General features: G+C 44.2%; 2 protein-coding genes across 10 annotated transcripts in view; one reads left to right on the top strand and one right to left on the bottom strand.

Moving 5' to 3' along the window:
* Nucleotides 1-742, top strand: part of CNOT10 (CCR4-NOT transcription complex subunit 10) — a 39,388-nt gene extending 38,646 nt beyond the window's left edge. For all 9 annotated transcript variants that reach the window (XM_083577915.1, XM_083577914.1, XM_083577921.1 and 6 more), the window contains exons 18-19: nt 151-226; nt 502-742. In XM_083577915.1, coding sequence (XP_083434041.1) covers nt 151-226; nt 502-656 — 231 coding nt within the window. In that variant the 3' untranslated portion in view covers nt 657-742. The remainder of the gene's footprint in view (nt 1-150; nt 227-501) is intronic.
* A 1,547-nt stretch (nt 743-2,289) lies between these two features.
* The window catches only part of TRIM71 (tripartite motif containing 71), a 56,130-nt gene continuing 35,504 nt past the window's right edge, over nt 2,290-22,915 (bottom strand). Inside the window, exons 2-4 of the mRNA XM_083577723.1 lie at nt 17,641-17,808; nt 11,864-11,998; nt 2,290-9,588 (exon numbers count right to left, since the gene is read on the bottom strand). Of these exons, the coding sequence (XP_083433849.1) occupies nt 8,137-9,588; nt 11,864-11,998; nt 17,641-17,808 (1,755 nt within the window). The 3' untranslated portion in view covers nt 2,290-8,136. The remainder of the gene's footprint in view (nt 9,589-11,863; nt 11,999-17,640; nt 17,809-22,915) is intronic.

The raw sequence follows: 22,915 nt of genomic DNA, 5'->3' as shown, positions 1-22,915 counted from the left end.
ACAAAGCAATGCTTCGTTCAGAAGACAGAAAGCCACTGCCTCTAGTGAAGTTTTTTTTTTCCCCATTTGCAATAATTTAAGGCACAGTCTAAAGTGGAGGGCTTTCTTTCATGCATTAATTCATTTTTTTATGTTTTATTTTGTTATAAGGCTGCCTCACTGATTCATCCGAAAGAGATCCCACCAGAGGCCATCTTGCTGGCTGTATACCTTGAACTTCAGAATGGTAAGTTGCAAACCCAAATCTTCCTGAATGTACATTGCTATTTCTTGATATGCTTTACAGACTTTCTTCCACATGAAGCCATAAGGTTTAGGAGTCGTGTGACTTTCAGAACCCGTAGCACAGCCTGAGCACCTTGGATTATATTCGCCTGACAGAAAGGCTCGTCTGTGGAAAAGGGAGGGTTGTTTTTGGCACTGGCTCCCCTAACTCTGTGCAAGGCTGCTATTTATAGAGTAACACAAAATCTATATTTTAAGTCTGAAATTGTTTTCTAGGAAACACACAGCTGGCACTGCAGATCATCAAAAGAAACCAGCTTCTTCCTACAGTGAAAATGCTCTCGGAGATGCGGAAGAAGCCTGTGTTTCAGCCAACACACCTGGTCCAGCCTATTCAAATGCCTGCATTCACCTCTGCTCAGAGGAAGTGAAGAAGCTGTGGTGAAAATTGGCCCTTTTAGGGACCACTTGGAAATTTTGTAATTATATATATATATAAACATTTGTGGTACCTGCATATGATGTTCTGAAGTGTGTTGGTTTGAATTTTTAATTAAAACAAACAAAAAAAATCATACTGTAGATTCATTTTATCCCTTTCTCCAGCATTCGTTCTGCTTGTCAGTTGCCTGGCTTTGCACTTGTGATGCTGTATAATTAAAAGATACAGAGCAAACATACAGATCTCAAATGATTTGGCTGCACTGTATGTATAGAGTAGCTCTTTTGACCTTTTCCCCCCATCTACTTAGGAGGTATGAAATACACCTTTTCATGCTTTGCTGCATGCCTAAGTAGGTTTACCTTGTATATACGGTATTAGCCCACACAGATCAAGGTCTTAGCTCTGCTCTGTTAGCATTGCCTTGTTGCATTCAGGAGGATTAAGTTACGGTATGACCAAACTGTACCTGCAGCTAGCTGAATACCCCACCACATTGGGGTGTCTGCTGGTAAAACACTTTCCATCATAGAAGTGCAGGGCTTTTCCTACAGAGGATGCATTAAAGCACATTAACTAGAAGAAAAACATCAGTTCTTCAAGAGTAGGCTGTTAGCAAGAGGTAGCAAGTAATAGGCTAACCTGCTTTCCAGCGTTGAGTCCATATGAATTTGCTGATGTGAAGCTAACACTATCCTTGTTGGTTTTTGGTATACATGCATTTGAAAGAAGGGTGGGGAGAAATGGAAGACAAACCACAATTGAAGTGAAACTCACATTTATTTGATTAAACAAAAATAAAATAAACTGCATAGAAACATTTTAAAGTCCAGAGAGAGAATGACTTTGTTTTAAGGCTGCCAGTAGCTGATACATTGTCCCCTTGCTACATCCTTCAGCCTTCTCCATGGACCACAAAGATACATTCAGAAGCCTCCATTAAAAACACGCAAGTTCTAATTTTATTTTTTTTAGCCCGTTTAAACAAAGCTTGTGCCTCACCTGTTCTGCTGTGCTCTGCAACTTTGGAGCTCAGAACACCAGCTGACCGAATCTTAAAAAGAATATAGGGCTTCAGCTGAAGGAAGGAAATAATTGTCTCGACCAAATCAAGCTATACACAATGCCCATATTTGTATTGTGGGACTTTAGCTAGGCTGCTTACCTGGAAGCGGACAGCAGAGATTTATTAAAAAGCAACTGGCTCTAGGACTGGTGTACTTCCCTGCTCTCATTCAGGGGGGTGGTGGTGTCAAATCCCATGTATCCAAAGCCACCTACAGTATGTAATAGCACCGGTGGTTTTTGCACCCATAACAGGAGGGTTTGCAATTCAAAGGTAAGTCCCCTTCTCGAGCTGAGAGTGAAATCTCTATCCTACGGACCATGGGGTGCCTTTTAAAGGGACCATAGGACTGTCCTAAAAGTAAATTTCTTGCTTGAGCAAAGATTCACAAAGATCAAGGTCTACTATATAGCCAATGGAGGAATTTAGTCTGCAGAGGGTATGTCCCCAACCCCCCCATACTGATTTTTTTTTTAACATGTTCTCTTTGGTCTTAGACCACCCACTTTGTGTTTAGGCATAGAAAAAAAACGGACATGCTTTTAAAAAATATATATTATCAAGGACCATTGCCTTAACTGTTTAGAAATGTACCACCATCTAAATAGATGCACAACAGGTGAGGCACAATACAAGAAATATCACATACAGTAAGAAGAGTCACCCCCACAAGCTTGGGTGACTTTGCGCACATTAACTATTTTTAAAAAATGTCGTAAGGGGAAGAGACTAAAACCAAGAAGCTCTCCCTGGGAAAGAATCTACATAGACTTGAGAAATATTCTGTAATGCTACAAAAGAATTTTTCTAGTTTGGCGGCTTAAAGAACGCCATCTATTCTACTACATACACTTAACATTCAGTCACCAAAGCTCTCTTGACAAAGGAGCTACAAACAAAATTAAAAGGCAACCTGAGTTTGTACGTTGATACAATCATTGAAGAGGTCTAAGACCATGCAGGTACAACAAAGCTTTCTTTATTAAAAAAAATTCTTCCTGAAGAACCATTACTGGTTAAACAATGATGGAGAAGGGGGGGGGGAGAGAGAGAACCAATACCATCCCAATCTTACCAAGCTCAATATAGCATGATCCCTAGTGGTGGTCTGTACCCACTGGAGTCATTAACCAAGTCTCATTTCTCCAATCCCACTTACAAGAAAGACAGAGGAAGAGGCAAAGATTTAGGAGATACAATCACAGCATTCCATCGTGTGCTTCTATTCTAGCTTTGCTGTTAAATATGGAAAACAAGGGAAGAGACAGTCCAGTCTAAACTACCTTTGGTGTGAGCATCTTAACACTGCCAAAATGTCCTGTTCCAAAAATTAACAGAATAACCCACAATCTCATTCCCGTCCTGTCACATATAATCATTTTGAAATGTAGGAGAATATTACTTCCTTTCATACATTCTCAACGGATAACGAGAGTTTTCCTGGCAGGCGTATCAGGTCTCCACAAGATTGTTTTCTAACAAACTAACCAGTAGATATCAGCAAACAAGAGTTTTTCCCTCTAGCAGAGAGACCTGTAATCACAAGAACTATGCAAGACCCAATTTACTGACCAGTCCACTGTGTCTTAATACTGAAAGATGGGGAGGGATTGTGACTTATAAAGACCAGTTAATGGCGAAGGGTTATCGGTTTGTTTGCCTGAGATTTCCAAAGTGTCTCTTATACTTTTAAGTGTGGCCATCGGGGTGGGGTGGGGGTTGTAACACCCTGGTTTAATGCTATTTGTGGTCAATCCCTTTTCTCCTCGTGGTGGAAAACCATTTTCTTCTATGACATTCTGGTGCTAAATTTGAGGTAGATACTGTGCTTCTTTCATCAAAGTGAGGTAGAACTTTAAATTCTACTTTTTTAGGCATCTAGTACCACAGCAAACTGGGTTCTGCTGGTTTCCTGAGGACTCAAGGACCAAAAACAGTGTTTGTCTAACGCAAGTACCAGTGTTAACTTTTTACACAGTCCAAACTGTGTGTATGTCTAAACATCATATTTTCTTACTTTTTAATACCCTATTACCTTTTGGCACCTTTGGATATACTTACGTAAAAAAAACAACAAACCACACACACACACAAAACACAACTCCACACAAAAAATGCTTTGGCACTTCTTAATTTAAATCAGAACTAAACATAGGAATCTCCTGATCTTCAAAAGAAATCTTGAGATATGGCTAAAATCAAGCAGAGACCTCTCCTCTTTAATAAATTAATATTGGCTTAACTAACTAAAACAGGCCACACCAATCTCTTTGCAATGCTGTAAGGAAATGTCCCCCTTGATCCCAGATCTCATTAGGTTTAGGGAGAACACATTTTTAATATATTTTAGGTCTCCATGGCAACCTCCACTTATAGTATTCCTTTGATGGTTTCCCCAAATAAGTTATACTTAAGGGTACCAAAGTTTGCCACCTGAAGTACTGCTGTTCAGCACCACGACTTCCTACTGGGCTTTCAGCATCAACTAAAAAGACTATTTAGCAGGATATTTGATTCATAAAGCTTAATCAGGAGCGTAGCAATAATTTGATGGAGAATGCATGCGGGGGGGGGGGGGAGTTGCAATTTATAACAGCTCAAATTCAAGTGTTTAGTGCACAAAATTTAGAAAGCATTTAAAAAACGTATTTTGCCTAAACCAGGTTTATTAGCTCAGAAGACTTATACAAAGCACATGTTTGTAGCTTGTAGCTTACGCACTTTTTGGTAGCCCTGCTTTGTACTTGAGTCCTGTGTCTGGATTGCTGTATAAAGCCCATGAACATGCAAACAGATGGAGTTTAAATCCTGTCACTTATATACCCAATAAAAACCCAAACCCCTAAGGGGCATTTTATGTTGGCATTAAATGTTTCCTGTATTATTACACTACTTAGCTTCATAGCGTTATAAACACTCCTATGTCAGAAGTACACTAATACTTTAGGTGAGGTAACATGTGCTTAGCACTACACCAACTGCAGTTACTGACAGGAGTCACTCAGGGTAGCCAAACAGCAGCATTTTAAAAATAAAACATTTCGATATGCAAGCTGAATGTGTTAATCAGATGCTTCCCCCCACCCCACCCCAGTTTTCTTTGTGCCAAACTGTGGATATCTTGATCCACCAGTAGAAGTAGTGTATTTATGGAAGAACGACACACCATTTCTTTCCTACAAGTAAAGAGATTTCTGGCTTCTCCAAGCTTGTGCAGCAAATAACATACAAAAGTCACAAAGCTCAAAACACTATTCCGCTACCTAACAGTTTTACACAGCAAAATGGGATGGCACAGCACAGAGAACTTTTACTCAACAAAAAAAGTAGCTTATTTTAAGAGAAGCCTATCCAAACGCAAATAGGGTAACATCAATAGAAGGAAGACAAACACTTGCCTTACAGACACACACATATGGGATTCTGCCAACTCAAAAATTAAAGCTTTTTAACCAGTTATCTTTGGTAGCTAGATCAGGAAGGCTAGCCTTCTCAACTTGAGTCCCAAGTAAAATGCTCTAATCTGCAATGCCTTCAAACGTCATACGCCGGCCTCATGTGAAGCACGAAATCAAGCATGAAATCTCCAGCGGCACTGCATGGAACCAACACACCTCCAATTTAGACAACAATTTCTGACGTAATGTGATGAGCAGTTAAATGGCAAGTCTTCTATTAAAAGCACACAGATTACCCTTTTTCAGACGAAAACATGGTATTTTGGTGTACACAGAGGGGGCAGAAAACCTTCTAAGCATGATGCAAGGGATTCTTGAAGAGGTGGCACAAAATGTACAGTTGTGGTTACAGTGCCACTGACAGATTGCTTAGTCCATGCCCCCATCTCCACTAAACTATGCTTTGCAACTAACCAGCTACGTAGTGTGTGGACATCCTCAGACGTCACAACATCAGGCCCACTACAAAAGAGGAGGGGAGGAAATGAGAACCCAAAGTGAATTTCACTGCCAAGGATGCGATGGTTCTCAGTGACTGTAGAGAACAGTTTCCCACTTTAAACTATCGCAGCTCTTTTTTGAAAAAACAACCCAGTATCCTAACAGGCTTTGATGCACTCTCTTCAGAGATGCTGGTATTGGCTAAAAGGAAAGGCAATGTTTCGAACTAACCTGATTAAACCTATTAGAAACATTAGAGTTCAGACACTCACCAATTCTATATTTTTCCTGGACCATCCAAATTTGCTGGGGGAAGGGATGCAAGTTTTCTGCATTTTGTGGGCTGCGGTTCAATGGAAAGACAAAACTCAAGCTTCCTGTTTCTAAAAGTTAGTTTCTAAGAAAATACGCAAAGTGCAACTCACAACATCTTTGTTAGTACTGAAATCCCTAGAATTTTTTTTTAAAAAATTGCCAATAATGGGCATATGGTAGAGCATTCGTATACATTAACTGGACCACATTTCAGCCTTCATGTGACATCAGTACAGCTTATTTCTTCCTCAGTAATAATGAAGGATAGATATAAAAAAACTACAAAGTCTCATCACTATGCTGGAAACATCCACCTTATTAATATTTTGGATTTCCAACTAGGATTCTAGTCGAGACACAAACGAAACAGGACAGATATGTCTCCTGAGATAACCTTAGCAAAGGGAATAGCTACAATCCCACCACACACTTGCTCAAGAGTAAGCCCCACGGTGGCCAATAAGGCTTGCTCCCAAATATCTGTATAGAGGAATGCACAGTGTTAAGGTGAGAACTGGAAAATTTAACAGGACAACATGGAGGAATTGCATTCCTATGGTTCGGTACTAAACCTAAAATCTGGAGCTTATTGGAGAAGTCTAAGAATCTCACCTCTCTCAGTGCTAAATTCTGTGGCTGATTAATTTCAAGGAACTTGTAGTTTTGGTTTAAGATACTGCACCCCATTTCACATGGCATTCTTTGGCGCTGGAACAAATGAGGTAGGTTTTAGGGTGGTTCTCTTTCTGTACACTATCTTGTCCCTGAGAGAGGGTGCTACATGGGAGTCCTGGCAAGATGAATTTCCAAGAAGGGGAGCTTTATGAAAAGCTCAGATTTCGTTACTACAGTCTCTCTTCCTCCACCCAGGTGCGACTGAAACACCCTGAATCTCCAAAGTTCCGTTGCTTATATCTGAACTAAATGTCTAGAGGCACGAACTAGGCTTGGTTTCTAAAAAGTAAATTCTTCCAGGGCATGCCTTCAAAACACAACATTCGGCCCCAGCTCATTGCCTTTCCATGTGTATTGTAACAGAGAGCTATGTCTCTATCTAGAGAGAGAGAAACAGAGCGCACAGACAAAAATATATCTTTTTATAAAGAACTGGGGAGGGGGGGGGGAGAAAGGCTATGAGAGAAACACACGGTCAAAAGGAAGCCCTCGCGCACCTTTCGAGAATAAGTGGCACCAAAGCTACGATCCAGAGATTTTGACAGAAGCCACTTTCCCTCGAGGCTTCCCCCCACACACAATCACCCGCACACCCAGGCAGCACCTCCTCATGCTGCCTTGGAGGTAAAACTTCTAAACGTTTCCAAGTTTGGAGAGCAGCTTGCCCAGCAGTGAGGAGGGAAAGGAAGGCTGCTCCCAGAGGTTCGACATACAGGGAGGACATTTACCACATGCGTCTTTGGACCTGTGTCCAAAGCCACCAAATAAAGAGAAGCTAAACATATTCATAACGCCTTGTGCATTTTCCTAAGCAGCTTCCTTTTGTGTTGTGGGGTTACTGCATTTTTCTTCTACAAAAAAATAATAATATATGCAAAACAGCGAATACCAATGAAGAAGAACCTGGGCTTCCCTCCCTCGCCCAGGGAACCCCATCCCACTTGCAAAAAAAAAGACCAAAGCCTTTTGGAAACGACGACTCTTTTAACGCTGAACAGTATGTCAAATGCACTGAGGTATTAAAAAGAAAATAAAGGAGAACAAGGAACAAGTTCTCTGCTGCAGCAGCATCTAAAAACAGGACCCCTTCACCGCCGCCATAAAACAAAACAACTCCCCACAGTATGATCAGAACAACAAAATTAAAAATACCTAAAAACTACCGATTTTCTTTCTTTCTTCTTTTTAAAGATGAGAGTGTGTGCCTTTTTGGCAGAGTCTACAGGATTTGCTGCCCAAACCAGCTAGCGTGCACGAAACCATGAATGCCCCCACATCCGGGGGTGGGGTGGGGAGAAGTAGTAGTTTAATTTTATGCTGCACTGTGTATACTGTGGAGGTAAAAGGAACACAAATATAATGAGGTAGATAAAAGTACATTCATCTATAAAAAAAATTAAAGATGAGGTAGGTTTGAAACTAACGTTGCAATTTGTGTGTGTGTGTGTTTGTGTGTTTTCTTAAAAGGATTTTCCCTGAGACAGTTTTCTTCTTAAGTATAGATTAAAGACAGATCAGAAGACGAGTATGCGATTGTTTCCAAAGTCAACCACAACAATCATGCCATCTGGGGTGACTGTTATACCTGAAGGACGGTCCATCTGACCAAAGCCACTTCCCTGAGTGCCAAATTTGCATAAAAAGCTGCCATTCGGCTCAAATATCTGCACGCGGTGGTTCCTGGAATCTGCCACAATGATTCGGCCTTCCTGGTCCACGGCCACACCTTGCGGGCGCAGAAACTGGCCGTTGCTTGTGCCTTCGGAGCCAAGGAAGCGGGCCGACTGACAGTCGGGGTGTATGACCAGGAGACGGTGATTGTTGAAATCTGTCACGACCAGGTGGCCTTCGTGATTGAACGTCACTCCTCTCGGGGAATCAAAGTGCTTCCAGAGTGCCCCTTCAAAACCGTACTTGTTCAGGAACACTCCGTCAGGCCCAAAGAGCTGAACCCGATGGTTCCTCGTGTCGGACACCAGGATTTTGCCCTCGGAGTTCACCGCCACATCCCACGGGTAATTGAACTGCCCGTTCTTGGTTCCTTTCTCCCCGAACTTCAGAATGAACTGGCCGTCAAAGGTGAAGATCTGGATGCGATGATTGTCCTTGTCGGCCACGACAATCCGCCGCGAGGAGTCGGAGGCCACGCCGGCAGGCCTGTCAAACTGGCCGGGCCTGGAGCCCAAGGTGCCAAACTTGTGGTGGAAGGCGCCGCAAGGCTTAAAGACCTGGATGCGGTTGTTGCTGCGGTCGGCGACGATGATGTAGCCTTCCTTATCTACACTAACGCCCCAGGGGCGGCACAGCTTGCCCTCGCTATCCCCCTCGCTGGCAAAACAGAGCCCCGGAAGCCCAATGCCAACATAGCTGCGCCCTGACTTGACGGTGACTTTGAACGGGCTGTTTTCTATGTGCTGGTTGCACATCATGACCGAAATCAGGTGCTCCCCTTCCATCTGCGGCCTGTAATTGACGATATAGGTTCCGTTCTGCTGGTCGCTAATATCTGCCCCAAAGAGATTTCCATCGGGCCCCATGACCACGGCAGAGATCATGTCTCCCCCAGAAAGACGCGTCTCCCCGTCGTGGTCATAGCCGATCACTGTGAAAGAGGCCACTTTGCCCTGCAGTGCCCGCTTGAGACCTTCTCCAGTGGCTTTGGTCAGAGGAGCGAAGGCCCCGCTGCTGACAAACCCCATAGACTTGATGGCCATATACAATGCCTGATCAGGAGGAGTGAACATGACCCTGTCGTCCTCTTGGGGCTGCAGGAAGCCTCGGACGTTCTTCAGCTCCTGCACCTGAGCAAGCATCCGGTCGCGAGCCAGGAGGATATCCATGCTCCGACCTTCCTCAAGGACCTGCTGCACTGCGCTGATGGTGTTGTCCAACTTGTTTAGATTCTGACGCAGTTTCTCAACCTGCAGGTAGAGGGACTTGGCTTTCACTTGGCGGATTTTCTCCACCTAAAACGAAGGTAACACAGAGACACAATTCGTACGCTGTTTGAGAAGTATCTGACAAGTTTGTTAGAAAGCATGTCGAATTTCTGCTCAAATAGATCCAGGGCTGCTCTTTGGTCCAAGGCCAGGGCCTACCTTATTTTATTAATGTACTCATCTGAGTCTCTGTCCTCCTCCATTATGGCAGCCACTTTCCCACCTCTGGGGGCTTTCATATTGCCTTTGGTCGTGTCTGTGTCTGAGGCCTCCTCTGAAGCCTCAAAACAGGGCTCCATCTATTTCCTCCTGAAGATCTAAACTTGCAGATTTACTTTTTGGTCCCCATATTCCTTGGATCATCACCTTATCTAGGCTGTATAAAACTTTTTGATTAGATGTCAATAGGATCCACTCTGCTTAGATTTTGTCTCAGGGCGATTGGAGACACAATTATGCCGCCATTTTGTTTTCCAGCTAGCTATGCCCCCCGCCCAGACGCAATTATGCATCCTTTGTCTCTAGGATATCATAAATGCTGTTGGCAGCTTGAGCTGTGTATTTAAGATGTTAAAGGAAAGAAGAATTCTGATGTGACGACAAATGCACCTCAGTTAACAGAAATCATCTCTTTCTCTGCAATAATGGTAGGCATGATGTTGAGGAAAATGTTTAGGGGGTTGCTGAATGTTTGTGGCATTCCCGCCCCCAGACACTCAAAAATATCTATATTGTCCCATTAAAACTACCCCCTCATGTAGATGTGAAAGCTCAGGTACTTGAGAGGAAAGGACGAGATGGGCCCACTCTCAGATTACATTTATGCCTATTATGTGTAACATCTTAATTGGGGCAACATATTAGATGTTGCCCCAGTTAAGACGTAACGTGTTAGATATGTTATCACAAAGATATACCTAGCATGCTGTGTATTTAGGGAAAGAGGAAGACATTCTAAAGTTGGGTTGGGGGAAAATTACTCTCCTACCTGGCTGAAGTCACTATAATCAGGAAAATCACCTATACGCAGCCCAGGGGTGCCAACTATAGGGGGTTCTGAGCACCCACAAAAAGTTTGTTGTGGGTGCTCAGCCTCTTGAAGCACCAGAAGTCATATCTGAGGCCTCAAGACACGTCAGAGATGTCGTCTGAGGCCTTGCGAGACCTCGGAACCTGACGTCTGGTGCCACCAGAATTCAAGTTCCGAGGTAGGGGTGGCACGTGTGACACTGTGATGTTATGACGTCACACTCACTGGGCACCCATAACCTGGGGCCCAAGTAGATTCCCCTGATACAGCCTAAAATGATAGCCCAAAATAGATTTTTAAAAAATTTTTCCAGCCCTGCTAGTTTTATTTACAAGCCACGCAAGGGGCTTAAAAGGAAAGTTAATTACACAGAGTTTCACACTCAAAGAACAGTGAAGTAGTTGTCTATGGCAAGAATACATGGCTTTGTAGCGTTCAGAATTTGCTGTAAAAACTAAATTGCATTTCACATTAGGGGGCGGGTTATCACTCTATATACTTCCTATGTTTAACTTATCAAGGACTGGATGATAGCCAGTTTGGTCTAGCAGAGAATAGGCTGGTTCAGAGGGAACATTAAAACCATAGTTTAGCTTTGCATGAATGAACCCAGCTTCTCCCAGGCCCTCTCCTCCTTCAGCACAGAGTTCAGAAAGTTTCACTTCCATCTGAAATTAGCCACAACTTGCTAGGTCATCTAAACCTTAACAAATCAGAGTTGCATCTAAATTACTGTGACTGGAAACAAGACAACGTCAAACTACGGTTTATGCAGCTGGCTGGTTTCCATGAACAGTTGAGATCAGTCAGAGTTTGCCAAGATTTGGATGACAGAAGAGAAGTATATCAGCTCATTCACCAGGGCAAGTCTAGCATCATTCCTGCAATACTAACCTATGTTTAATACAGGTGCAGGCAACATGGAGCCCCTCCAGAAGTTGCTTTGGACTACAACTCCCATCAGCCCCAGCAAGCACAGGCAATGCTCAGGAATGATGGAACCTGTAGTCCAGCAATGTTGGCATGGCACCATAGTTTAGTGCTTTGTCTGAATTCAGCTACTCTTTCACAGAACTTTTTTTTCTTGTTCCTTTTATAGATGGGTAACCATAACACATGTTTATTGTGAAGGCAAACAAGAGAACCAGCTGTTTAAACAAGACACAGATCAGCAGGGAATGCCCCGTCCCATTTGCCAAGGGACAATAAAGTGTGCCATTGTGGTTCATGAACCAGATGGCATGCCCTGTGTCTTTTTTCTTTCTTTTTTACCTTCCATAGCAGCTCACACTCCCTTTCTTCTAGGGCCTTCTTGTGTCTAGATGTCACTGCTTTCACTTCAGATTGTACCATTTTTGCCTTCATCTCAACTTGTTCTGCTACAGCTTGGGCCTGCTCAATGCTGAGCTAAAAAGCAAGAGGGAGAGAAAGAAAAAAATAACTTTTAAGTCAATGTGATTCAACAGTAGCACACGGTGGATTTCTCGTGCAATACAGCTCTTCCAGAACTGAAGCAGAAAGTGACCAATACATCACCAATTCCCACAGCGTGGGGCAAAAAGTTCAAGGTTAGTGTGTTCAAGACTTGACCAAGATAACCATCAGCTTTTTCAATGGAAGAGGGAGGGAGCTTCTATCCATGACCGGGCCAGGCTAGCTCTCTCCAATTCAACACACACACAGCAAGCAGCTACACATGATCCGTCAGCAAGAAGCTAGTAGAAAGCACACTGTCAAAACCCGAAAGTCTCATTTCTTTGGGATGCTTGTAGATTCTTCTTCACTTTTCAAATTTTTTAAAAGGCATTGTAGAAAGGAGAGGGAGTACAAATAGGGCACCATTAGTCTAATTCAGTGGGTTTTTTAGACCCAGGCTTTAACATGTCTTGCAGCCCTCTATCTCCTGCTGTCATCCTCCTCCTCACCCTCCAACTCAATAGCAGCAAGATGTTTAAAGTTGAGAATTGGCTCTTCAATATTTCTTAGGGAACACCCCTAGTCCAATACTACATCAGCTTACAAGACCACCATCATTTTGACAAATGGCAGGCTTCTTCATCTCCTGGACATCATGCACTTTTCCTTCCTTCATTTTCAGAAGTGATTTGAAAACCAGTAGAGCGGTTCGGGTGCCAGTATAGGGCTGGGGGAGAGACCTGGGTTCAAATCCCCACCCAGACATGAAACTCTCTCTGGGTGACCTTGGTCCAGTCATTACTTCTCAGCCTAGCCTACTTCACAGGGCTGTTGTGAGGATAAAAGAAAGAGAGGAGGACCATAAGCTCTTTGGCAGAAAAGACAGGATATAAACCATGGGTAGGCAAACTAAGGCCCGGGGGCTGGATCCGGCCAAATCGCCTTCTAAATTTGGCCCGTGGATGGTCCGGGAATCAGTTCGTTTTTACATGAGTAGAATGTGTCATTTTATTTAAAATGCATCTCTGGGTTATTTGTGGGGCATAGGAATTCGTTCATTATTTTTTTCAAAATATAGTCTGGCCCCCCGCAAGGTCTGAGGGACAGTGGACTGGCCCCCTGCTGGAAAAGTTTGCTGACCCCTGATATAAACAGTTGGTTGTTGTCCCCCTCCCCAAGTAATAGCCATCACTCAGCAATGCTCCAAGTGCACTAAACTTAAGCAACAAAGAGAGCATGAGCTCAGTGCAATGTTTGCCTCCCGCTGCCCCCCATCCAAAAGAGACAATAATAAAGCAATAATAATAATTTTATTATTTATACTCCGCCCATCTAGCTGGGTTTCCGCAGCCACTCTGGGTGGCTCACAGCACAGCAAGCAAACCGTGTGCTTATATAGTGCATTGTTAAGTCAGGCATCTAATATTAACCTTATAAGAAGTGATTGGTGGTTTCAGGTTAATTAGGTACTAGCACTAATTTGATTCACACTCTAAGCCTGATACCGATTATAATATTTGCATGCTCCTTCTTAGAAGCTTCAGGATCGGGAAAATTAGCCCTAGTCACTTTACTACCAACCCCAGTGCTGAAGATGCAGCTACGCTGACATTTGTTCCTTTGATTGTTATAAATTTAAGCTTTAGATTTACGAGCAAGGCATGATTAACAAAGGTAGATAAGTATAATTCACCTGAGGGGGGGAAAGGGTTGAAAACCTACAAGTTCATACCCTTGGGGCTTCTATTGTTTAAGGGGAGAATTTTTTTCCAAAGAGAGTGATTTATTGGGGCAGCAACATATCTATTTACATTGAGATAGCTGTAGTTTTGCAACAAAAGAGAGAGATAAGATCTCTCCATGAAAACTTCCCAGTTGCAGAGAGTTGGTGCGTAAGCCTCCAGCAGCAGCATTCGGTGTGCTGTTCCCCCTTGCAGATGTTTCTTTACAAAAATGGAAATTCCGCATGCTCGTTTCATTTCTCTTATCCAGAGGGCCCATTGAGCAACTAAGCGCTGGCCTTTGTCGCAAACGTGAAGCAGAAAATGCACCCCCCCCCCACCATTCCAAGGCTCAAGGCTTTCTTTTAAAAGGCTCCATCAGGAGGAGAGTTATGGGGTTTTCCAAGAAGCCTTTTTCAGATCCCTTCCCCCTGAAGTCTCCTCATTGATATACAGCGACTAGCAGCAGTGCTGCTATAAGTACAAAGGGCTGGCCACTGGCAACCACGATGGCAGATCTCTTTCCCTCTGGCCCAGGCATGTCCAAAGTCCATTTCAGGGGCCTAATCCGGGCCCCCTGGCAGTAAAAAATGCTCAACAACTTTGGGGTAAAATTGTAAAAAATGCTCAACAACTTCAATCCTAAAAAAAGCTCACCCTCACGTATGTTCACTTCATCAAATCTGGCCCTCTTTGAAAAAAGTTTGGGCAGCCCTGCTCTAGCCTGTTTTTCAAATGCAGGCACCGTCATCTATAAATGCAGCAAGAGGTTTCCTGTGCATACCATGTCAAGGTGAAAAGCAAGAAGGCACACATTTAAATGTTGCCTTGCACAGTAAATGAATGAATGAATGAATGTCTCATAATAAAGGGCAGCTTCTAGGAGACTCGCAATAACGTTTAAAAACCATACAGAATTGCTTAAAAACCGTCAACGATCTAGCAACAAATCAAACACATTAAATAGCAGCCTTCGCAGGAAAAGCAAAACCTTATCTACAGCACACCAACATAAGACCCAACCAGATCATATTCTATCAAATGTCTGGAAGAGGAGGAAATTCTTAACCTCACACTTGAAAGATGTCAAGTGTCGACACCCGTCTAGCTTCACTTTGGAGAGTGTTGCATGGGGAGTGGAGGACAAAACTTCTTGCATGTAGAAAGCTAGGCTGAACCATTCCCTTGTCATGCTAACCTTCTTCCTTGCATGCCTTACTTCTGCATGTAGGGTAGTTTTTAAACGTGTAAATCTTTAGCTCCAGCCTGGCACAAACCCTGATACAAATAACAGAATTATAGACTGAAAGGACCCCGAGGATCATCTAAGTCCAGCATGCCTGCAGAGCAGGAATATGTAGCTGACCCATACGGGGATCAAACCTGCAACCTTGGTGTTAACAGCACCACACTCTTAACCAGCTGAGCTATCCATCTGCTGCATGTATAAACCAAGTCACTGTGATTTAAGAGACATTAAAACACGCAGAGTTGGGGGCAAATCAGCCACAGATCAACCTCCAGGCCAGTTTTTATGTCTATTTCATGTTGACGTTAGAGTTTGCTGATGGAATACAATGGGCTGGTTGCTCAAGTGAAAATAAAGCCTTAAAATAACTGTGACACAGGAACTGACACAGTAGCTGCTGTCATAGCTTCTCCTGGATTGGGAATGCACAGGTTCTTCTCTAACTGCCTACTTGCTGTCCCAGTTGAGCATTATGGGAATGCGCCATGGCAAACATTAGACTTATTCCTCCCCACTTCCTACTTCCTCAGTACTTGAGGGAAAGAAGTTGAAAACATCCGCTTCTTCAGTTTTGAATAAAGCACAGCACAGTTTCCTGTTATACTCGAACTTGGGAAACTCTGGTTTACTCTTAACTGTGGTTAGTTCAAGCAAAATAGTACCAAACCATAGTTTAGCATAGGGACGCGGGTGGCGCTGTGGGTTAAACCACAGAGCCTAGGACTTGCCGATCAGAAGGTTGGCGGTTCGAATCCCCGCGACGGGGTGAGCTCCCGTTGCTTGGTCCCTGCTCCTGCCAACCTAGCAGTTTGAAAGCACGTCAAAGTACAAGTAGATAAATAGGTGCCTCTCTGGAGGGAAGATAAACAGCATTTCCGTGTGCTGCTCTGGTTTGCCAGAAGCGGCTTAGTCATGCTGGCCACATGACCCGGAAGCTGTACGCTGGCTCCCTCGGCCAATAAAACTAGATGAGCGCCGCAACCCCAGAGTTGGTCACGACTGGACCTAATAGTCAGGGGTCCCTTTACCTTTACCTATAGTTTAGCATATCAGAACTTAGTATCAAGCTTAATTTATAAACATTTGAGGTTTCCCAAGTGATGCTACAATAATTTGCAACTAGGTTTCTGCAAGCTAATGCCATTCATTGTTTTAAACTATTCTTCTCTGAAAATGCAGCACCACAATTAAAGGAAAGGTCTTCTCTCCCTTACATTTAAAATAAAAAAATGGAACCTTCACATCCCCATAACTTTTAAATCAGCAAAAAGCAATTTAAAAATGGATTCTTATGAGCTCTAGTGCCACTAGGTGGTGCTATTTAGTGAGAGTGCCTTTTCCTCGTGAAAACAGTTTGAAATACAGTACTTGTACGAATCATTCCAAGTCATTTATAGTGCTTCTTTGAATACCAAAGATCTGGGAAATAATGCCCCTTGCATTCCAGATGGAAGAACCGGAGCAATACCACCCATATAAAGTAAGAAAGTGTTTCTGGAGAGGTGAGCTATACCTGTTAAACTAGTTTTGTGGCATCAGTTTATAGCAGAAAGAGGAGTGCCCAGAAACACTACTTTCCATACCTTGTAGCATAATATGAAGCTTTGTGCCCTTTTTTCAGATGGAAAAGAAGTTATAGCATACCAGACCTTGAGGCCTTAATCCTAATATTTATTTATTGTATTTATATTCAGCCCTTCTTCCCTAATAATTAGCCCAGTGGTTTTCAAGCAGTGTGACGTGGCACCCTGGGGTGCTTTGAATGATGGTTGGGGTGCCCTGGGCAACACTGGCCTCTGGCTTTCATTCCTTCCCTCCCTCGTCTAATGCCTCTTCCTCCCAATGGCTTGCACAGCTGCTTGCTGCAGCCCTGGCTACAAGCTCCGCAAGCGAAGGGTGCCTCTGGGGCTGGCTAGGGGGTGCTGGTTGCCAGGAGCTGAGGCGGCCTTGGAGTAAGCAAGCAAGCAAGCAAGCAAGCAAGCGAACGAGGGAGCCCAGCCAGCCAGTCCACCAGCCCTTGCTGATGGGAATGAAGAAGAAGAGTTTGGATTTGATATCCCGCTTTATCACTACCCTAAGGAGTCTCAAAGTGGCTAACCATCTCCTTTTCTCTTCCTCCCCCACAACAAACTCTCTGTGAGGTGAGTGAGGCTGTGAGAGGAGACTTCAGAGAAGTGTGACTGGCCCAAGGTCACCCAGCAGCTGCATGTGGAGGAGCAGAGACACGAACCCGGTTCCCCAGATTACGAGTCCACCGCTCTTAACCCCTACACCACTGGAATGGACAGACAAGTCCCAGGCCCCTGTGGGGCAGTGTGAGGAGGCACCTGTCTTTGGGAGAGGGCTGCAGCAGCAGATGCCCGGAGGACTCCCAAGGAGAAGGGAAAGGAGAGGAGGCTGTGGGAATACTCCGCAAGGGGGGGTGTTCGAAAAAGGGTGAGAGGCTGCCAGCTCTGCAGGCAAGGGGTGACGTAACTGGTCTCCTGAGCCCCACAGGGGTGCCGCAGAAAGAATGTAGGTGGTTAAGGGAGCCATGAACTCAAAAAGGTTGAAAACCTCTGGATTAGACAACTATTACTTGCAGTTGATTATAGAAATTGGCCACTGGGTGTTCAAGGAACAGCCACCATATCCGCAGCCCATCGTGCGGCTTGTACATTTACCTGAATGGCCTGGCGACCCTGTTGAGCATCGGCTAGTAGCTGGATGGTAAGAGTTCTGGAGTCCTGCAGAGCATCTTGGAGGTAGATAAAACTGTGGCCCACATGACGTCCCATGCTGCATTCCCGGCAGATGGGGACAGAGCAAGTGTCACAGTAGAAGTGCAGCACCTGAAAGAGATGTGGTCCAAGGGTGAACAAAAGCCAGTCCAGAAGTGTGTTTTAAAAACAATGGTTAGCTATGGTCACATATAAAACTGGTGAACAATCACAGGGGTTCCTCTGATGTCAACGATACGATGCCCTCTAAGGCACTCAGATAAAAACTCAGATATATAAGCTGATCGCCAAATGGCCCCTTAAACCTGGTCGCCACAATGTAATGTCCAGGTGCCCTTTCCCCCCCCCCTCTGTGGTGGGAATTATTATTGTTGTTGTTGTTGTTGTTGTTGTTGTTGTTGTTGTTGTTGTTGTTGTTACTGATTTCATTTCTATACTGTATATTTTAAAGAAAAAAAATCTCAAAGCAGTTTACAACACGATAAAACTTCAAATATAACCACCTGGAATAAAATGAATTCAAGATTCAAACTGAAAATTCAAGCTAAAAACATTTCAGATCCTTCTCTGACATTTTGCTTTCCCCCTGTTTATTTAGCTACTTAATTCATAGAGCACCCCCATAGCAGAAGTAATGTAGGAAGGCAGTGCGGTGTAGTGGTTAGAGCAGGGGTCAGCAACCTAAGGCCCATGGGACAGAAGCGGCCCGAGGAGGTCGTTTGACCGGCACATGAGCCACCCCTGAACTGAGATACCAGCACAGCACGGCACGGGGACTTGCTTCCACGGTGCCGAAAATCACATCTGCGCACGTGCAGACACTGAAAATCGTGGGCATGTGCACGATCCGGCCCACAGAGGGATCTCCGCGGGACCGGTCCAGCCCAGGCAAGATAAACCTTGCTGACCCCTGGGTTAGAGTGTCAGACTAGGACCTGGCAGATCGGGGTTCAAATCCCCACTCAGTCGTGAAGCGCACTGGGTGACCTTGGGCAGTGGCGTAGCGTGGGTTGTCAGCACCCGGGGCAAGGCAAGTAATTTGCGCCCCCTAACCCGTGGATTTGCCCTAACCCCAGATGTTGCGCCCGGTGCGGCCAGCCCCCCTGCACCCCCCTGCACGCCACTGACCTTGGGCCAGTCACATCCTCTTAACCTACCTCACAGGGTCATTGTAGGGAGTAATTGAGGAGGGGGCGAACCATGTACTCCTTAGAGAAAAAGGTGGGATATAGATGCAATAAACAGGCTTTTCAAAAAGCTGGAAGGGCCAGTCAGATGATGTCTGTAGCCCACCTGGCATTCAGAGATCTCCATGTGGTTTCAATTGGACCCACACCACAAGTCACAAAACATGCCTGGAGAATTTCTTGCACTGCTGAGATGGTGTGTGTGTGTGTGTGTGTGTGTGTGTGTGTGTGTGTGTGTAAAGGTAAAGGGACCCCTGACCATTTGGTCCAGTCGTGACCGACTCTCGGATTGCGGCACTCATCTCGCTTTATTGGCCGAGGGAGCCAGCATTTGTCCGCAGACAGTTTCCAGGTCACGTGGCCAGCATGACTAAGCCGCTTCTGGCAAACCAGAGCTGCGCATGGAAACGCCGTTTACCTTCCCGCCGGAGCGGTACCTATATGGAGCGGTACTTGCACTTTGACGTGCTTTTGAACTGCTAGGTTGGCAGGAGCAGGGACCAAGCAACGGGAGCTCACCCCGTCACAGGGATTCGAACCACTGACCTTCCGATCGGCAAGTCCTAGGCTCTGTGGTTTAACCCACAGCGCCACCCGCATCCCTTTGTGTGTGTGTAGATCCCCCCCCCGATTTTTAAAACATTTTCTTCAACTTTTTTAAAAACCTGCAATTCTGTCATTAAAGCAGCCTACAGTGAACTTTCTCAAAACAAAGCATCAAGAGGGTTAGTTGAATTGTCCATCAGTAAATCAGAAAGCTATTTTCACATTCCATCCAGCAGAGGGAAGTAACAAGAGACCCTGTGGCATGGTAGCAAACTTTTAACAATCCATTCAAGAGAAAATGGCAAAAGCCATTCCTAGCACCATTCCTGTTCCTATTGATTCTGCCTGGAAAACACCCTCTAAGGACTCAAGTCAGGTTGAATGCATAATCCCTGAACCTATATATCAGCTTCAAATTTACCTCTTGGAAACACATGAAGTTCAAACAGCACAAATTACGTTCAAACAATGGGTAACAGTCAATCAGCAAAAGGGATGGGCAAGTGATAACAGGATCAGACATTCCTGTGTGTCACTCTCAACATTTAAGTTCAAACAAATCCAGGTGGTCAAGATGGTTTCTTCAACACTATAGGGCCAAGAGGGATAATTTTATTTAGGGATTCGTTCATCTTTATTTACACCCACTTTGCAGTCTAATCCCCATGCTTTCCCTAAATGCCTGGACCACAATCCTTTAAAATAAAAAAAACTGTGAATATTTCTGTCTAAGAAATCTCTTGTTATGTAAAGTTCAGTACTATTCTTTTGGCAAAACATCGCTCAACAACAGGATTTATCGTAGTGTTGCACGGAGTACAGAAAAACCCTCTTCTACTAGTTTTAAAGCAGTAAGAAAGCAAAAAACTCGAGGCAGGCCAACTAGTGAGTCACATGAATATCACAATTCGCCTGCTTGTTAAAAGTATCCTCCTTCCCCCCACCCCTTTCTACTCAAAGGGGCCATCTGAAGAGAAAATGGCGTCAATATGAGCAAGGGTTCAGCTTCAAGCTAAACCTACTATTAACCCTCTGAAACAGTTAATGCCAGAAGCAAAGCTAGGTCAAAGGCCAGAGAGCAGTCCTGTCATGCAGATCCAGATGCTACTTTCTGCAAGAATACAAGGCACAGTGTAGGAGTCATTTAGGCACACAAACTACAGAAGAGAGGGGGAAAGCAATCAAAACAATTAACAGATTTTTATTTTATTTTAAGAAAGCCTCTAGTCCACTAGCATATCAAGAAATGCTAGCTCAGTAACAATAGTTCTCCAACATTTTGTTCCATGCCAAACAGGTTCCTTTTTTTTTAAAAAAAGGCTTTGTATATAAAGAAAAATGTTTTTAAAAAGTCTTCAGTACAAAACTGGTTTTTCAAGTTAGCCTATGGAGACCGCGGCAGTCCTGAGCCTAGCTACTGGAAGTGTCTCAAGCAATAATTCAGTTTCTTTCTTTTCTCTCATCACAGAAGGTGGTAATGTGTCAGAATACTGCAGGAGTGCTGGGGTGGGGGAGAAGAATTGCCCCAAATTGGCAATTTACAGATTTTGGCGTTTACCAAATTGGCTCAAACACAAGTTTTGGAGCAGTAACTGCTTTGAGCGCTGCTCTCTCACTCTGAACAAAGGCTACAACATACCACTCAACTGCTTGTTGGAGGGTGGTTTGAATGGAGTTTCTTTGCAAAGGTTGCATTTGTGCCTTTCCAAGGGAAACAAAAACAAAATTGCACCGACCGCCTTCTTCAAAAGGTCCCTAAGAGTGGTTGCAACGTTCTGCTTCTGGTGCAAAAGTGCATGGCAACATTTGCCAACAAGTGCCCCAAACAAATATACATTCATTTGTCTATAAAGTTTTCAAATTCTACAGCAAAGAAAGATGAATTGAAAGAGCACACTCAGAGGCATGTAATCACTCAAGCTGTGTGTACACACTTCAGTCTTGATCTTACATTAGCCGGTAAAAGAAAATCTTTTTAGTGAGGGGAGAAAACAAATTAACTGATCCATTTCTCATTCCCTCATGGGCTTCCTCAGAATTCAACATACCGTACATTGTTTTATCCTCCTCCTCCACCGCCACCACCTACACCAATAAGGCAGTGGGTAGGAGATTAGCCTCCCCACCCTTATCCCATGCAAATGCAACAGGAGCAAGATCAGCCCAAATCTTTCTTGCCTAAGGCTGGGGGGCCAATCCATCGGAGGAAACTAAAAACTCTGCAACAGGGGTCAGCAAACTTTTTCAGCAAGGCAACGGTCCACTGTCCCTAAGATCTTGTGGGGGGCCGGACTATATTTTGAAGGGGGGGGAAATGAACGAATTCCTATGCCCCACAAATAACCCAGAGTTGCATTTTAAATAAAAGCAGACATTCTACTCATGTAAAAACACCAGGCATTCCCCACAAATAACCCAGAGATGCATTTTAAATAAAAGGACACATTCTACTCATGTAAAAACACACTGATTTCTGGACCGTCTGTGTGCCGGATTTAGAAGGAGATTGGGCCGGATCCGGCCCCCGGGCCTTAGTTTGCCTATCCACGCTCTACAACGATGATCACAGAGCTCATCACAGAGCTCGGAGCATGCAAGGATTTCAGATGCCAGGTATATTTAACATGATAGCAATATGAAAACTTTGGTAGATCTTCAATCTGCAGGCAACAATTTAACAAAATATATCATAAAACCGAAAGGGTACCTTTAGCAACTGCATTTCATTGGGCTCTTAACAGCTGGGTTTTCATCTTTTATAGATACCAATAGGAGGAGGGGCTGAAACAGGTTTAATTGACCATTACTTGAAGTGACTGAGGCCTATATTAATTATGTTTATGTGTGGAAATGCCAAGGCTTAATATGCCCTCAAGCATTATAAACACAAGTGCCTCTCCATTCAAGGTCCACGGACACTCTTTTGGAAAGAAAAAAATGTGTGTGTTGTCAGAAAGGGGACCCTAGTAAGATGGATACAAATTCATGAGGGTAAGTCAAGAGGAAGTAATATAATTCGTATAAACAACAACAACCCCAAAATTTAAGGCAACATAATGAAGTTGAACTTGGTGCAGAATTATAATTTTTGACCACAGGAATTTCAGATTATTAAAAGGTGATAAGTGGAGGTTTCAAGGTGGCCTGCAACCCTCCACACTTCTCCTGGAGTTTTCATAGCTCAAGTGGGAGGGTTAGAAAGGTTGGAAGTAATGACAAAGCCATGTCATGCAGCGGACCTCAAGCACAGGTTGGGGTGGTAGGCAAAGAGAGGCCTGGGCTTGAGCTTTAAAAGGTAAATGGAGCCCTGACCATTAGGTCCAGTCGTGACCGACTCTGGGGTTGCGGTGCTCATCTCGCTCTACAGGCCGAGGGAGCCAGCGTACAGTTTCCAGGTCATGTGGCCAGCATGACTAAGCCGCTTCTGGCAAACCAGAGCAGCGCACAGAGACGCTGTTTACCTTCCCGCCAGAGCGGCACCTATT

This window comes from Podarcis filfolensis, assembly GCF_964270895.1.
Source record: "Podarcis filfolensis genome assembly, chromosome: 12".
NCBI classification, from domain to species: Eukaryota; Metazoa; Chordata; class Lepidosauria; order Squamata; family Lacertidae; genus Podarcis; species Podarcis filfolensis.
Note: the sequence above shows the minus strand (reverse complement) of the source record. Positions and strands in the feature narration are given on the sequence as shown.